The sequence below is a fragment of the Trifolium pratense genome, linkage group LG5, assembly GCF_020283565.1.
Source record: "Trifolium pratense cultivar HEN17-A07 linkage group LG5, ARS_RC_1.1, whole genome shotgun sequence".
Classification (NCBI taxonomy): domain Eukaryota; kingdom Viridiplantae; phylum Streptophyta; class Magnoliopsida; order Fabales; family Fabaceae; genus Trifolium; species Trifolium pratense.
In genome coordinates, this window is record NC_060063.1 from 41,424,906 (window position 1) to 41,441,957 (window position 17,052).

A 17,052-nucleotide genomic window follows, 5' to 3' on the forward strand; every position below is an offset into this window, starting at 1 on the left:
GTCACTATTTATTCAGGGTAAATTCTAATATGGATCACTTCATCAAGTGGTTCATGGTGGACCAGTCATGAATAACATTATAACGAATACGAATTTTACAAAATCCACCGTTGGATTCAAAGCTTATATCATATAGATCATCCATGAAAAAATTTAGAAAAATTGAAAATCATTTGAAATGTTATTGAGACACATCAAGATTAAGGGTTTATTAAATAACGTAAATCTCGATGAATCTCAATAACATATCAAATGATTTTCAAAAATTTTTTAAAAATTTATGGATGATCTATACGATATAAACTTTCAATCCAACAGTGAATTTTGTAAAATTCATATTCGATAGATCAGTTGTCCACGGTGGTCCACCGTAGCCTTAGCCTTTATTCGGCATTACCCAAAAAAAATTATTGTATGATTTGAAAAAAGAAAAATGACAGTGCAATGAAATTAAATTAGGGATTCTGAATTTCTGATAGCAACAAAACGAAAGAGAAAACGCATGGAAAGTGAAGCTCCAACAATGGAGAATAATCCTAAAATTTCAGCCTATTACCAAACGAGGTTAGCGCACTTCGGCGTCGTCAGTACAGAGTGGTTAGCTCAGGCTCAATCCGCAACAAACCCTCTTCCATCATCATCAACCGATTCAGATACTGATAAAGTTACCAATTTCTCTGTAATCGATGAATTCAACCGGTGGCGTAGTCATCCCGATTTGGCCGAAGCTGTTGCCGCAATTCGTGCCCTTGCTGCTGTTATCAGCTCTAGCAAAGCTTCTACTATGATGCAACTCGAAATTGAACTCAAAAATGCCTCTGATACTCTTAAAGTTTGCATTTTTATCCTTTTCTTGTTTTTCTTAATTTAGTAAATTAAGAGTGTGTTTTTGGTTAGAATCTGTTTGTGAATAGTTTTTGGTTAGAATAGTATTTGGGAAATGATGCTGAAAATGATACTATGAAGTACTACTAGTCTAGGAACTATAAAGTACGGGCACAGACACGGATACCTGAAACGATACCGACACATAGAAGTGATTGAATGTAACCACGTGTGTTAGTTTCAGTGTTATACAATGGACATGTTTGACACTTAGACACCTTATATATGAAATGTCAATGCTACATTATGGATCTGTTTGGACTGACTTATTTGAGCTTATTTACTGGTATAAGTTTTGTGAGACTGTTTGGGAGAACTTATGAAAATAGATTATGACAATTTTCATAAGTTTTTTCAGCTTATTTTCATAAGTTCTCCAATATAGTATATGAAAACAGATTTTGGTATATATAAAAGCAATTTATCTTTATTTTATTTGTTGCTATAAACTTAGCTTATGTAAGCTTATACATAAGCGCTTATCATGATAAGTGCTTGTGCTATAAGCCGCAAATAAGTTGTTTATCCAATAAGGTTTTTAGGAAAGTTTATTAAAAAAAAAAAGCTTGTTTCATAAAAATAGTCTATGACATATTCATAATCTGTTTTCGGCTTATTTCAATAAGGTTTTCAGGATATTTTATAAAAACAGCAGTTTAACTACATTTTGTGATAAACCGTAACCCTTTAATCATACATATAAGCACTTGTGTGATAGACCCTATAGTCAATTAAATGTACCCTAAATGAGATATGAAAAAAAAATAATAGTGTTGAAAAATAGGAAGTGGTAGTTTTTATTTCTTTTATATTTTTGAATTATCTAGTTTTGTGATGAATTTGTTATGTTGAATGTGGGTTAAATCTAACGTTTACATTAACAGGCATGGGATACAACCTCTATCTCATTGACAGCGGCATCTGATCTGTTTATGAGATACGTGACAAGGACCTCTGCTTTGGAATTTGAAGACTTCAACTCTGCTAAATCTCGCTTGATTGAGCGTGCTGACAAGTTTGGGGAAATTTCCTACAAGGTTTGTTTCTGTGTGTGTTGTTCGTTGTGGTGTTAACTCTTTCTTACTCCTGATGGTGCCTGAATTGGTTATTTGTTTGTTTTTTTTTTTGTAGGCTCGCAAAATTATTGCAATGCTTAGTCAAGATTTTATATTTGATGGTTGTACCATTTTGGTTCATGGTTTTTCCAGAGTTGTCTTTGAAGTTCTTAAACTGGCTGCACATAATAAGAAACGCTTTCGGGTCTTCTGCACAGGTTTTTTTTTTCTCTCTCTCTCTCTCTCTGTCTAAACTCTTTAGTACATGTTTGCACATTAGCATATGCCTCAAAATTACTGTTCACGTTTATACCTTGTTTCATAATGGCTGGTCTGATCCAATGGAAAACCGACTTTTTCTTACTTCTGCTAAAATCATGGTGTAGGACTCAAAATAGTGTTCAGATATTAGCCAATGTGATTGTTTAAAACAAGTTCCTGGTTTGAAATTCAGTTTGCTTGTAATCTAAATATGCAGTTAATGCGATGGATTTCACTGTTTGTTAGGAATGGGTTAAGTGAATATAATACAAGTATACAACTATACAAGTAACTAGACTCATATTTAGGTTTTTTGGGAGTTAAAAGGGAAAGGAAGTTGAGGTCTACGTCGGAGGAGGGAAGAGAAATCCCTCACCTAGTTTGAGAGTGTTTTCGGAGGGAAAGTAAAAGCTTCTAAGTTTTTTTTTTTTTTTTTTTTTTGACAAATATTTTTAAGTTATAACCAATATTTTATGTTTCTGGTGTATTATAAGAAGTGGGAAAGGATTTGAGTAATTTTTCAATCCCTCCAAAACTGTCCCTTCCCCTTTCAACTCCCAAACAATTCCTTAATGTCTTATGATTTTGTATCAAGATGTGGGTTCAGGCTCATTAATGGAGAAATCTTTCACTTTTAGCTACCATTGACTGCCTAACATTAGTTTCAGACCAAAACTCAAGACCTTTGCATGTAATCATCTTAGTTTCATGGTAATTGACCGATTTTCTCAAGATAGTAATATAAAGAATATTTTTTCCAATGTTTAGAAGCTTGGTGGAGATAGTTGGAGCTGTATTTATTAATTCTATTGGCCTGCTAATTTGGTCATGTTTTTAAGTCTTCTGTATAATTTCCTTAACATCCCATGGTCTCCCCTCTACGGGGAATTTGTCTCTGTTAATTGTTTTCTGTTGGAGTTATGAGTTTTAGATAAAAGATGAAGAATTATGATTATGATGTAATATGGTATAATAAACTTGATACAAGAGGCTAAACACTAACCCCTATTTATAAGGATACAAGACTCCTAATCCTAGGATACATTCTAAGATAAGAAACTCATCCCACAAGATAAACTTAGATACTCTAACATACTATCAAGATATTATACGACATTTTCTTATCTAACATTTTCATTATTACCAATTTGAGATTCAAACTCTATAAATTATAATAGTTTTACTTTCCCTAACTTTGCAGAGGGGAGACCAGACCGAACAGGTTTAAGGTTGTCCCATGAGCTGGCCAAGCTCGATGTTCCTGTGAAACTGGTGATAGACTCTGCAGTGGCTTACACTATGGATGAGGTAGACATGGTAATTGTGGGGGCAGACGGAGTTGTTGAAAGTGGTGGTATAATTAACATGATGGGGACATATCAAATTGCATTGGTTGCAAAGAGTATGAATAAGCCAGTCTATGTGGCTGCCGAAAGCTACAAGGTACTTTTCACTAGTTACTACCAACACTTATCAATCTAATATTTCAGTTGTTAGTACTATAGAATGCCTGCATCATTCTGTGAAGTGTTATATATTAAATAGGAATTGATCTTGTCTAATTACATGTTCTGTTTTACTCTGCAGTTTGCTCGTCATTACCCTCTGGACCAAAAGGATTTGGTGCCGGCCATACGACCAGTTGATTTTGGTGTACCTATTCCATTGAAGGTTGACGTTGAATGCTCTGCCCGGGATTATACTCCTCCTCAATATCTGACTCTGCTTTTCACAGATTTAGGTGTTCTTACTCCATCAGTTGTTAGTGATGAGCTCATCCAGCTATACTTATAATCACAGCATATAATTTTCGTCTAATTTTTTTAAACGTTGGCTTAAGTTCATGATAGTTTCTCTTATGAAACAATTTTGTAATACAAGTATGTGCGTTGGCAACTTCAGTATCACTGGGGATAGTTTTTTTTTTAATTGTATTTGTTAGGCTAAGGTTCGAAGAAATGCAAGGGCTGCAAGTTCAACCCATATAACTGAATGTGAATTATAAATAATTTAGTTCAAGATACACTTGGACACTAAATGTGAATTCCTAGCTCCTTGTTGTTTAAGTAAGGACAAACATCTCACTACAGACTACAGCAGTTCACATTTTAGTGTGTCTGCATCCCATTTCATATCTTCTAGCTTTATGGTTTTGTGTTTTTAGATTTGAAGTTCTTAAATATAAAGGGTTTCTACAGTACACAAACACAGGTCAATAATAACCTTAAAATTTCTCTTACGTTTTGTTAGCCTGTAAATTGAGAAATAAAAATACAAAAAGCATTTGATGTTATGAAAATTGAAAAACATTACGGTTATACCAAGTTTTTAAATTGAATAAGATTAGTTTTTGAGGCAAAACATTAATAATTATTAGCAGACATTTTTATTGAAAAAATTAACATAAAAATCAAAATTAAAAATCAAAATTTCTCTTATGTTGGTGTCTCGGAGGTTAGTATGTTGATTTATAATATTAAGAATTTGTTAGTTTTATATCCAATCTTTGAAGTTATGTTTGTTTGATGACAAACAAATATAAGCAAATATGATTGCTCATACTTGGTAGTCACCATGTTTTTTATTTGATTCCTCTTGTATTGAAACTTTGGTGAATAATGAAATGAGTTATATTTGTGTTGATAAAAGGAAAATTTCTCTTGGTTAAAAATCAAAATTAAAACATTCAAATAAATTATACACCTACAGGCTACAGAATAATTTCACGTTATTTTTCTCCCTCAAAATAATTTTTTTTTAAGTATTAACCCTCTAAGTCTCGAGGAAGGGAGATCCGGTAATCTAGAGTTCAGCTGTGAGGTAAGTAAAGTCTGGCAAATAATTATTCCCACCAAGAATCAAACTCGGATTCTCCTGAACGATTCGTCTTAGTGGAAATTTATTAATCACTTGAGTACAATGTCTTAGTTTAAAATCTTACAACAAAAAGTTATTCTATTTTAAAAAATTAACATACAAATCAATTTGCTCAATTGCAAATACTTACCTTCCGAGAGAAACGAGACTAAATTGGTTGAGAGTGTTTCGCGGTCCCTACTTTTCTCGCGCGCTTTTTGGGATTTTAAAAATACCCTCCTCGCAAGATAACCAGCTAATATTAAAGGGGTGTAAAATCTAGAAAAACACAGCTAGCTACTTAAACTGCGAACTCAAAGGAGCGCAAGATTTGGAGAAACATAGTTCACTACTTACAGTGCGAACTTAGCGAACTCAGTTCGCACTTTAACCAACGAACCTTGTAAAATCTAATATTTTTGTCCCTTTTATCCTTTCTTCACCCCTATGAAAATATTTTTATAAGGTTCGCTAGTTAAAGTACGGTTCATATTTTTATAAGGTTCGCTAGTTAAAGTGTGAATTGAGTTCACATTTTAAATAGCTAACGGTGTTTTTCCATACTTTGCAGTTTGCACCCCTTCAACACGTTAGTTATCTTGCGAGGAAAGTATTTTGGAAATTTCAGGGGCCATACGAGAAAGACAAGGGGCGCAAAAAGAAACACGCGTTGGTTGAAATATAATGTGGACACCAGATTTCATGATAGGGGGAAAGTGACAAGCATCTGTTTTAGTTTTCATAACAATGGTTGCGCATTTGTGGCTGCAGTAACAAGCTAGAACAGCAGCAGAATTTCAATCATCAAAGGGGAGGCAGCAGCCCTATTCTAAGCGTTGCGCGTGATAATGAATATGACAATGTGATAATTGAAAGGGATGCTCAAGATGTTGTTGACGCTATCTCTTCGAATTATGTTGGTGTCTCGGAGGTTAGTATGTTGATTTCTAATATTAAGAATTTGTTAGTTTTATATCCAAACTTTGAAGTTATGTTTGTTAGATGACAAACAAATATAAGCAAATATGATTGCTCATACTTGGCAGTCACCATGTTTTTGATTTGATTCCTCCTTGTATTGAAACTTCTGTGAATAATGAGATGAGCTATATTTGTGTTGATAAAAGGAAAAAAGAAAAAAGAAAACACTTCCATTCTTTCTTTACCGTAAAAAAAACTATAATGCTTTTAACAAATTGAGTGTCCACATTATAGTCTCCTTCACCAGTCATTTGTCTTTATAAAATTATACTTTTTTGTTGAACTACAATTCTAAAATTATACTACTTTTTGTTGAACTACAAATCTACATGATCACTACTCAAGTTATTCTAAATATTTTCCTGAAAATGAATGAGTATATGCAAAAATGTCTGCATGAAATAGAAAGACTTCAAATTATCTATTAGATTAAATCATATAAACATGCTCAGTACCTAAGTCTATACATTTTCCTTTTGATACAGTAGAACAGTGGGAATAAAGTCAACTTCAAATCACTGCTCATAATGGAGAGCTTGATCGTAGTCGAAACTGGTATCAGTTCCATAATATGAATTAGGAAATTTTGTCCCCCTTAATCAAGAACAAAGGTAGAAGGGGTTGAGGAAAGCCTACTCCTAATGACATTCGTGTCGATTAAACCTAATTCTCATTTTTTGAATCCTATATATTTCCCTAATCTATCTAAAAGATAGTGATTACAGATAAATCAACAAAGGGACGAACTAGTTGGCCCCTATTCCAGAAGCGGGTGGAGGAAACTATATCAAAGGGGCCGCGATGACATTGACCCTTGAGAATATCCATTGGCAACACTTTGTTTTTTCTTGAAATTTGTAACACTACAATGAGGACAAATATATTCCAGCCCATCTGTTTTTGCATAATCCTGCAGAAGTTGTGAATGAAAAAAATGAATCCTTGATAAAATTAATACTCTTCATGTATAATTGTAAATGATGATGCCATACCTTAAATGCACCAAGACCCTGCCTTCTGTCACAGCCGAAGTGGGCCCACTCGCCACATATGCCGCAATTCACCCAATCCCCAGCAGCACTACTGTTGAACAGTAAAAAGATTGTAAAAGTAGATTAGCTGCTGTTAGTTTCTAATCATCATGAATTGACTGATATTGGCATTGGCTTGAAAGTTTTACAGGGATCATAAATGACTTCTTAAAGATTGTAAAAGATTGTAAAAGTAAAAAGATTGTTGAACAGTAAAAAGATTGTAAAAGTAGATTAGCTGCTGTTAGTTTCTAATCATCATGAATTGACTGATATTGGCATTGGCTTGAAAGTTTTACAGGGATCATAAATGACTTCTTAACAGTTTTACAAACCTGTGACACAACAAGCAGCATTCTCCATCCACATCATCATGTGCTAATTCATATTCTAAAAGGTAAGTTTCATAATGTCTCTTGAGTGTATTTCCAACTCCCTGTAGAAGAAACCTCATGAGAAAATAAGCTTTGGCTGCCAGTTTTTTTTTTTTTTTTTTAACAAGGCAAAATGAGATATATTAACAAAAACAGCCTCCTCAGCACAAGATGTACCGAGATAGGCTACCAAAGTTTACAAAGAGGCTTTGGCTGCCAGTTAATTTGACATAATCAACAAACATCCAGTCACTACATAAAAATCTAAATTAGTTGTTGAACTTTTTCGTGCAATTTTAACTATTTTAGATCTTTATCAGATAAATTATTCTGCAGTAGGTCCAGTACTACACGGTGTCTTTCATCGATACGCATTTAGATGATAGTTAGATGATCTTGATTTGTCAAAAAAAAAAATTGTGGTATACTGGTAAAGGAATTTTGTCGAAGGTTCGCAGTAAGTCCATAAAGCTGCATGTATTGAATTTTGAATTTTGAGATTTGAGCATACATAATCATAAGTGTGTTCTATAGTTAGTTATATTGTATCTTTATTTTCAGTATAGCAGCAGCTTTGCAACCTGTGATACCGCTAGTGTTTTTTGGGGTAAGCTGCTCTGCCTCACTATCTGGGGGATGGGACTGACTGCTATGCTCTTCAATATTCAGACTCTGGAAAATTAAGCTAACATAATATTTCCAGTCCTATATATTATACAGGGATAATAGGTTGTAAATCGTGTTTAATTGTTTATTAATTGAGAAGTTTGATGAATATTAAAAGACTTAGGAAAGCCTGTGTCTTATCAATCCAAAAGTTTCAAAATGGAATTCCAGAGTCAACATAACAAAATCATAAAAAATGAACCGCACAAGCACGAAATGTACACAAGGCATAGAACATACAGTCATTCTATTCGTTGATGTGTAATTTCCCATCTTTGAAAAGATTTGTCCCTTCCAGTTGATGCCATTGCCAACGTGAAATCCTCCCCTTGTAACCACCTAAGAAAACCAACAAATTTTACACAAACTCGTCCACAATAATTCTCAACAAACACAGTTTCACTAACTCACCTCTTTATATAAGTTGTAGAGATCAAGGCGTTTGCCATTCAGAATGGCATCAGGAAACTCGGAAAGCCCTCCTTGAGGAATCAGTCGGCTATGCCCCCGGAGAATCAGAAACTCCATGACATCTTTAAGAAATTCCTCCTACACAGAAAGTTACAACTTTTAAAATTTAAAATTTCAAGAATATATTCTCATTGGATATTTGCATTAGAGAGTTTGACTAATCCAGTATGGTTTAGTATTATTAGTAATATTTAGGATAACACCATTTGATGGAATATTGTTAAATATTTTTTGGAAGTGAACAAAAAAAGTAACGACTGTTTCATGGAATATGGATTCTCATTGAATGTTTGCATCATTGAGAGGCTTCAGTTTAACAAATAGAAAATTTTCAAGTCATACCTGTGAAATAATTGATTGCTGACTAGTTAAGTTTTTTAAATCAAAAAATCCTCACATAACCTTGGCTATTATGTAGTAATGTAATACATCAAAGTTTTAGCACGAGTATAACTTTGGAGACCACACTATTATACTAGGCATCTAATGATACTGAAATGGATATTTTAAACATGGACAAAGGAAAACTCACCTCAGAGCAAGTCTGTACTGGGCCTCTGCTACAGCCATGTTTCTTCAACGGTAATGGATTCAATGAAATAACCTGCTTAGAATGAGATGAGCTTGAAAATGATTTTCTCTGTGTGGCAGATGATGATCCAATACTACTACGCTTCAAAGGGACGAGTGGCACATTAGCTTCAACATGAGCACCACCAAAACCATTTATGTCAGAAGGTCCACGAAAAGGTGCCATTCTATGGCGACGAACATGAGGAATTGGCCTCATTGCAGATACTTTTAATCTCTGCCTAGCTGGAGTTAATGGTGTGCTAACCCCATTCACCATCTTCCTATCCTTATCCTCTTCATCTACATTTTTAACAGCACCCTGCCCTGCAAAGACACCATCGTGTATGTCAGGGCTATCCCCTTGGCTTGATTCACACCTCTTTCTTGTAGGAGGGGGAGGCTTCAACCAAATGGGGGGCTTGCTGAAAACTAAATTGCCATTTTCACATCCATCTTTCTCGGAGCTTTGATAGAAGAAAAGTAAGCGCTCGGCATCATCTTTCTCAAAAGAAGCTACAGGCAACCCTTGAATACTAGCAATGCCAAGTGCGACTAAACTTCGATAAGAAACATCAGGTGCTAGCTGTCGCAAAATCTGAAGATAGTAGCAAGACATTTAGTTAAGGATTCAATTCACAAATAAATATGTTTCTATGTAGAATTCCAATTATTATTCTTATAATATACAAAACCTTAGGTGCTACACTCTACATCCAGGTATTTATAGGCATGAAAACCTTGGCACCATCCTGCTTCCATTTCATTATTTACCGTGGAAACGTAAATCATCTAATTTGAAAACAGGGAGCACATCACTGCTCTACTATAGAAAGCTTAGCAGAACCATATTCCCCATAGGAAATAGGGCACTAGAGCTGCTATCGGTTCCGGTTGGTTACTACCTCAACCTTTCCTAATGAGTAACCTCAAGTGGCCCACCCAACACTAGAGACTACCTCTCAGATAATGTAACTCCCTTTCTGTTATCTAAACTGAAGAAATCCTTGCCTCAACATTTCAAATCCTTGTCATTTTTTATGCACTAATTGTCATAATAAACTCTGCTACAATATTATTTTTAAAGAGAAACAGAGGTGTCTTCGATGAAAATTCAACTTTTAAGTCTTTTTATTTTATCAAACATAACTACATGGCTTCTGTTTTCATAATAAAACTGCTTTGAAAAATTACAAAAAATACTAATATTCAGGTAAAGCATATAGGACTTGAATATTGATGAATCTCCAAAGAAGAAACAAGCAAGAAGGGAATGACATGTTCAGACATCACAATTTTATTTAATAAAACAACACTAATACAGATAATATTGCAATACGGAGTGTGAATAAGGCTGAGATTTATAAAAACCTGCAAAGCCCACTGAGGAAGCTTCATGCTAACTTCAAATATAGTTGCTCCACAAGCTATTGAGGCAGATCTGCGAGGCTCAGAGATAGTCTGTGTCATTGCTTCACTGTTGAGTTGTGCACGAACTATTTGACTCTTCTCAATTATCTCATTTTTTATATGATTCTCCAAGAGCTAAAAAGTCAAAAGCAAAACAGATCGGCCAAAGAATAAGAATCCAAAAATTTCAACAGATAATAGTTTCTTGTACAGTGCATATGTTACATTTCAAATGTAGACTGTATTTAATATTTAATAAATTAGTTAATTAGACAATTTAATGGAAAAAATTGGTCAAAGGACTGCTTTTCACACACAAAAATTGAACTTAATAATGTACGATTGGAATTAAAAAATTAAATAGCATGTGCAGATAACATTTATTAGGACTTGGAATAAAGGGTGTTTGTTAGGACTGGAGTTAAGTTAATCAGGAGTTCGTTTAATTGTTAAGTTTGTTACTTGTTAGCATTTCTGTTTTAATATCTTAGCCTTTCTGTTTGTATTTCAGTTAATCGTATGGATTATAAATAGGACGGACTGGTCTGAGGAGAAGGGAGTAAAATCATTTTGTGAAAGTTTAAAACTAGAGAGTGCTCTAGTGAGGGGAGAGTGCTCCCTTGGGGTAACCTTGAGGGCAAGGTTATCATTTTGTTTATTCCTATCATTTCCATTCACTGATCAGAAATCTATTCAAGGAAGTATTCATTTGATTTATCAATTCTGTCCAGTTTTGGGGAATTTGTTTGGAATCCAATTCATGGGATCCTATTGGTTGTTTGTTTCAGCAATAAAAACACAATACACAGACACTTGGAGGGTACCTGATCATTAAAACAGGCTTGTGGACTGCCAGATACTAGCAGTGAGATATGCGCAGAACTGCAGGTTGATATATCGCATCGCATGGTCACAACTCCGCGTGAAAAAGTGGCTGCCTGGAGAGGTGGTGGAGGGGCACTATACAACAGAATAAAGGTATATATTACAATGTGGCAATCCATATTCATATTTCTAATGAAGTCCTAATGAAAAATAAATGAACATAAAACGAGAGATAAGAGTTATCAAATGTATCAGTACTAGTCATATGAAAGTTTACCTATACTTGCCATGGAGCTTGCAACCACGTATCTGAAAAGACAAGAATAAGAAAATTGAGAAAACTCATGAAACTTCACCTTGAAGAAATGAAAAATTGAAACAAAATGCTCTCAGACAAGAGAGTGGTGAAAAGCCACTCAATAACAGGAAGTTATCTTTTATCAATTTGTTAATTTGAATTCATGCGAAGGCCCCGAGACTGAACAATGATGGATAAACAACAGTCCAGCATAGATTTACAGTTAACATTTTACATGAATTCAAAGACACACTTATCGTAAGATTTTTGTAAAATGAAATTTTATCCAAATAAGTTAAATTTGATCAAATGATACAGTCAACATACTTCAATAGTTAAGAGAGCTCTGAGTCCATCCTCCAAAGATCTCAGCAATGACTCATCCTGAAAAGAAAAAAACCAGTTTATAATTGGAAAAAATGTCTACTGTGGATGTGGATATTTGAATAACAATTACACATACATGTATTGTTATATGTGTTTGTGTGTTGATCATTTCTTGTCTCACATTGGGAAACCATTTTACTTTGTCATGCATTGGAAAAAATTATTTTCAACATGCATTTGTGGGTGTGTGTCAATGTGTGACAGTTTTATGAATATTTACTTTATGTAAAACATTATGCAAGCATAACTGTGGTTTTAGCACAAAAAAACAGGGAGTAGAATTCCAAAGAAGCTTACAACAGTGGAAGGTGCACCACAGATGAGAAATCTCAAATTCACTTCATCATCATGAATCTGTATAGAAGGAAGATTGCCTGAGGAACTTTCTTCATCTTCTTCATCTTCTTCACCCATTTCTGGAGGGTCAACATTAATTTTGAGGCAGTCCCCAAGAAGGTGTGGCCCCATATCGCTATCAGCATCACTGCTATCATTAGGAAGTACTTGACTGTTTTGAACACAGTAAAGTTCGAAAGAGGCATGTGCAAGGTGGAAAGCATCCCATGTATGTGTACAGGAACTGCAGTAAAATTGAAAACAGCATTAAACGTTGAGTAATATTTCAAAATTCTTAAACAAATTTTACTATGATTTCTTCAGTTTTTTTTCCATGAAACGAAAAGAAAATATATCTAACCACATAGTATTACATAATCATAGATTCTTAACAAAAATGAGTTAGATAATCATAGATTAACTACCATGATATGTAAACTACTATACAGGTTCACAAATTTTACAAGAATATATGTAACCAAATATATGACTTGTAAGTACCATAATCAAACATCAATATGACTTGTAAGTTGTATTATCAGTATAGCAGTTAGATTTAAGATATAAAAAGCCATTGCATATAGTATGTACCACGTTCATGCAATTAATCAATTATCAAATAAACAGTGTCTTACCTCTGCACCACTGAAAAAAATGCTTGACGAAAATGGCAAGCAGCATATTGAGAAAAGGCATTCTTCCAAAATACAACATACGGGATTCCCTGCGTAGTCAAACAACCTGAATCAGCCAATATTTCCTATAACAAGGTATTCTTGAGAGCGTAATACATTCTTTAATCATCAATCACAACCAAGTATCAATAATGATAGTATATTGAATTTGATATCCGAGTTTTCTCAAGCAACTTAGACAAAAGTACCTTAAGACGAAGAGCCTCTGCAAAACTTTCTCCATTTGGGATTTCTAGATAAACCTGAAAAGATTTTGCAAATTACATAAAATAAAATACCATACCAACAATGAGACCTGAGGCAGGAAAAATGTTAATTTGTTAATTCTTTATTTAACATCAAAAGAGATCATATCAATATAAAAATTATAAGTAAAATTCTTGATCAATGTATCATATGTCGCAACATCTCCATACTATACGTCTATACTATTCCTAGATTTATAGGCTCATAAATCATATACTATTCCTAGATTTATAGGCTCATAAATCATTAACCCAGCTGAATAGTATTCCTACACTTTTGTTAATTGAGCATGAATAGTAATAGTATTGAGTATACCGATTGGATCAATATTCAAAATTCACATGACTACAAATTAAAAAATTATATGTAACACAGCTGATTTGACATTCATGCAGACCATAGTCTCTAACATTCTTTACAGTATATACTTTTGACAGTTTTCTTTCTTTCTCCAAAATCAATAATAGTAAGTAGTTACCACAAAAAATTAACAACATAGAAGGTAACACGTTTTAAAATATCTCCAATCTGTTTCTTCACTAATCTTTATATGCCTAACCTAGTACCCTATTTTATATATAAAGAAAAAAGGTGCAGTTTAAAGTTCAGAATACATACAACCGTCGGCAATGTAGTACCGAAGAGCTCTGATAAATCTTCAGGTATGGATAATTCCACACCTTGCCAAACCAGTGGACCAACTTCCTCATTCACTAACTGCTCTCCTTGTAAGTAAACAAAACTCGGCTGATACGATTCAAGAACTTTACGAAACTGTTCCTTTTCCGGATCACAGAGAGTTTGAACCTTCATTTCATAATTATTTTTTTTAAAAAAAAAATCACATCATGCTATTTAAATGGTTAAATGAAAACAAAAAAATAATGGAATTAATTCATTATACACCGGCACTGTAAAGATACTTCACATTGTCAATCATTTATAATCATCAGATCACTAAAAATATTTGACTTCAATCATAACTACTTCTAAAGTCATGCCTATGATTGATTGTGAAGTGATATGTTAACAGTGTAAAACATTTTATACTGGCAATGTATCAAAATTAAACTTATAAAAAATTAGCAATGCATAACAAAAGCTTCTAAGAAGTTCAATTTGACGGTGTAAAAGAGTTTACACCGTCAACCAATAAAAATCCACCATACTGTCATGTAAGCCTATTTACAAACACTTTTTAGAAATAACTACCAAATACTCAATTTTTATTGGACGGTAATTACACTTACGATACATGTACATGTACCCTTTTCTGAACTTCTAAACCTACATTGCAATACTTTAAAGGGACATGCTAACAAGTTCCCTAAGCGTACTAGTTAAGAAAACAAAAAAAATAGAAACTTTACATCAGAAATGACAATTTTAAAACGTCAAAAAAGTTAAACACACTACTTTTCAAGTCAATTTTTTTATATTTTTATTTTCTTAACAAGCTCCCTCAGAACACACTTTAGCATTATATGCGAAAATTTATATACCTCAAGACGCCTCGAAGAAACTTCTAAACCTACATTGCAATACTTTAAAGTTTAAAGGGTCATGCTAACAAGTTCCCTGAGCGTACTAGTTAAGAAAGGAAAAAAAAATGGAAACTTTACATCAGAAATGACAATTTTTAAACGTCAAAAAAGTTAAACACACTACTTTTCAATTAAGTTTTTTTATACTTGAATTTTCTTAACAAGTTCCCTCACTCAGAGCACTCTTTTGCATTATATGTGAAAATTTATATACCTCAAGACGCCTCAAAGAAACTTCTAAACCTACATTGCATGCAATACTTTACAAGTGCCCTAAAACTCTAGTTACAAAAGCAAAAAAATAGAAACTTTGCATCAGAAATGACAATTTTTAAACTTCAAAAAAGTTAAACCCGCCACTTAAGTAAAAAAATTTATACTTTTGTTTTCTTAACAAGTTCCCTAAGATCACTCTTTAACATTATCTGTGAAATTTATATACCTCAAGCCGCCCCGAAGAAACCAACTCAGGAAAAGGGTATATGTGATGATTCTGTGGCTGCTTCAGCTTCTGCTCAACAGAACTTGTAGCAGAAGTAACAGCAAGAACAGTACAATTCTGCTTAGAAGCACCTTGAGAATGAAACTGCAACATCGTTTAATCTACAAAAATCAAAGCAACAACAGCAAAAAGAGTAAGTAAACAAAAATTGAACTAATAATGAAAAATTTGAACCGAATTAAACTCACAAGTAGTTAGAAACTGATTAGGTTTAGTTGGGAAGTATTTTCCGATGAGAAAAACACCGTTACGGTGAAATTATGGAGGAATTGTGAGATTTTGTTGCATAGTTGGATTTGGTGATTGTTGATTGAAGAAGAAGAGATGGATTTGGTGATGAAAGAGAGAAGTTGAAGTGTTGAAAAGTGAAAACCCTAACGCGGTGTGTGGATTTGGATTTGAGATTGAAGATTGAATGAAGATGAACAAGAGGATTCGGAAAGCGATGCGAGTTTTCTTTTTTTTCTTTTTCTTTTCATGTTGTTGTTGTTGTTCTTAAGGTTAAACGATGTCGTTTTGGGTTTTTTTTTTTGTTATTTGTGAAAAATAGAATGATATTAATTTGGAGTAATAATCTTAAAAAATAAGTGTAGTAGATATTGGAATTTCATTTGCAACTTAATTTGTTCTCCAACATTCAAGTTGCATTTCTACTAAAAAAAAGTAAAATAAAAAAAGTAAAATTGAATGTGTTTGAGTTTAAAATGGTTTTTGGGTTGGAAAAATTAAGACTTAAGAAATTTGATAAAAATTTATTGTTGGAACAAAATTGATTTAAAAATGTTTGCCCCTGAATCTATAAAGGTTTTGATGATAACAAAGTATTAATAAACAATTGGAAGGACTAAAAATTTATTTTAAGTGCGCAGATATAAGCATCATATAAGCTCTGAGTGAAGTTCAGAGGATGTGAATTCAGAAGTTCACAAGCGCTCAGAAGATGTTGGACTTCAGAGGTTACAACGTTCAGAGGATGAAGACTTCAGAACTTCTTGTCTGTCTACAAGCTTCATCAAACTCTGAAGATCTCTTTGAAAGCTGTGAAGATTCCCTTTGCTAGTCAACTCTTCTACCAATGAAGAAAAGGACCCTTCAAGCCTGATCAGTTCAGCTACCTCTGTTTTGTCTGTCCTAACTTGAGAACGTGGGTCTTCAGTTTTGTTAGCTGAATAAGGAAAGTCCACTCTGCAGTAGTCAAAGTACCTGAAACTCTTTCTTAGTTTTGGATACAACCAACTGCATCAAGACAGACTGCTTGAAGACAAAAGGTTATCAACTCCAACGGTTCTTTTTGCAACGACTCTTTTCTAGTGGTATATATACTAGAAGATTCAGCTACAACAAAAATAACAACATTTATCAAGAATTGAACGTGCGCTGAACAAACTCTGAACTCTGTGATATACAAGCTCTGAACCTTTCTCAAGTGTTTTTGCATTTTAGCCAAATACTCTGTACTATTTGTATTTGCTCACCTTAGGTTCATCTAAGAGCATTTGTATATTTTTATATACTTTACCATTACTTGAGGAAACTTAAGCTTGTGTGCTTAAGTGTGTAACTTAAACTTGTGTGTTTAAGTGTGAAGTCTTAAGCTTGTGTGCTTGAGCATAGTTGTGAAGTCTCTTGCTTGTGTGCTTGAGCAGGTGTAATCTTGTG

At 33.7% G+C, this 17,052-nt stretch overlaps 2 protein-coding genes across 2 annotated transcripts; one reads left to right on the top strand and one right to left on the bottom strand.

Moving 5' to 3' along the window:
* The first annotated feature begins 417 nt into the window (after positions 1 to 417).
* LOC123885864 (translation initiation factor eIF-2B subunit alpha-like) lies at positions 418 to 4,239 on the top strand. The gene is made up of 5 exons (XM_045935204.1): positions 418 to 832; positions 1,770 to 1,922; positions 2,017 to 2,158; positions 3,403 to 3,644; positions 3,789 to 4,239. The coding sequence occupies exons 1-5, from the start codon at positions 503 to 505 to the stop codon at positions 3,993 to 3,995; spliced, it is 1,074 nt and encodes a 357-aa protein (XP_045791160.1). The 5' UTR covers positions 418 to 502; the 3' UTR covers positions 3,996 to 4,239.
* Positions 4,240 to 6,440: 2,201 nt separating this feature from the next.
* Positions 6,441 to 15,984, bottom strand: LOC123883859 (AT-rich interactive domain-containing protein 4-like). Its single transcript, XM_045932797.1, has 16 exons — positions 15,582 to 15,984; positions 15,334 to 15,494; positions 13,966 to 14,154; positions 13,290 to 13,343; positions 13,042 to 13,130; positions 12,368 to 12,650; positions 12,011 to 12,067; positions 11,663 to 11,694; positions 11,385 to 11,520; positions 10,522 to 10,695; positions 9,113 to 9,748; positions 8,521 to 8,658; positions 8,350 to 8,448; positions 7,405 to 7,505; positions 7,031 to 7,121; positions 6,441 to 6,948 (listed from the first exon to the last, which is right to left on the bottom strand). The coding sequence occupies exons 2-16, from the start codon at positions 15,484 to 15,486 to the stop codon at positions 6,826 to 6,828; spliced, it is 2,355 nt and encodes a 784-aa protein (XP_045788753.1). The 5' UTR covers positions 15,487 to 15,494; positions 15,582 to 15,984; the 3' UTR covers positions 6,441 to 6,825.
* Positions 15,985 to 17,052: the final 1,068 nt, after the last annotated feature.

Bases quoted from the DNA above. Each gene is read 5' to 3' on its own strand.
- LOC123885864 (XM_045935204.1), top strand. From the start codon at position 503: ATGGAAAGTGAAGCTCCAACAATGGAGAATAATCCTAAAATTTCAGCC. The intron at 833-1,769 runs GTTTGCATTTTT...TTACATTAACAG, and splicing joins ATGCCTCTGATACTCTTAAA to GCATGGGATACAACCTCTAT. The intron at 3,645-3,788 runs GTACTTTTCACT...TTTACTCTGCAG, and splicing joins TGGCTGCCGAAAGCTACAAG to TTTGCTCGTCATTACCCTCT.
- LOC123883859 (XM_045932797.1), bottom strand. From the start codon at position 15,486: ATGTTGCAGTTTCATTCTCAAGGTGCTTCTAAGCAGAATTGTACTGTT. The intron at 13,131-13,289 runs GTACTTTTGTCT...TTGACTACGCAG, and splicing joins CAGAGGCTCTTCGTCTTAAG to GGAATCCCGTATGTTGTATT. The intron at 11,695-12,010 runs GTATGTTGACTG...TTGTCTTTTCAG, and splicing joins GAGCTCTCTTAACTATTGAA to ATACGTGGTTGCAAGCTCCA.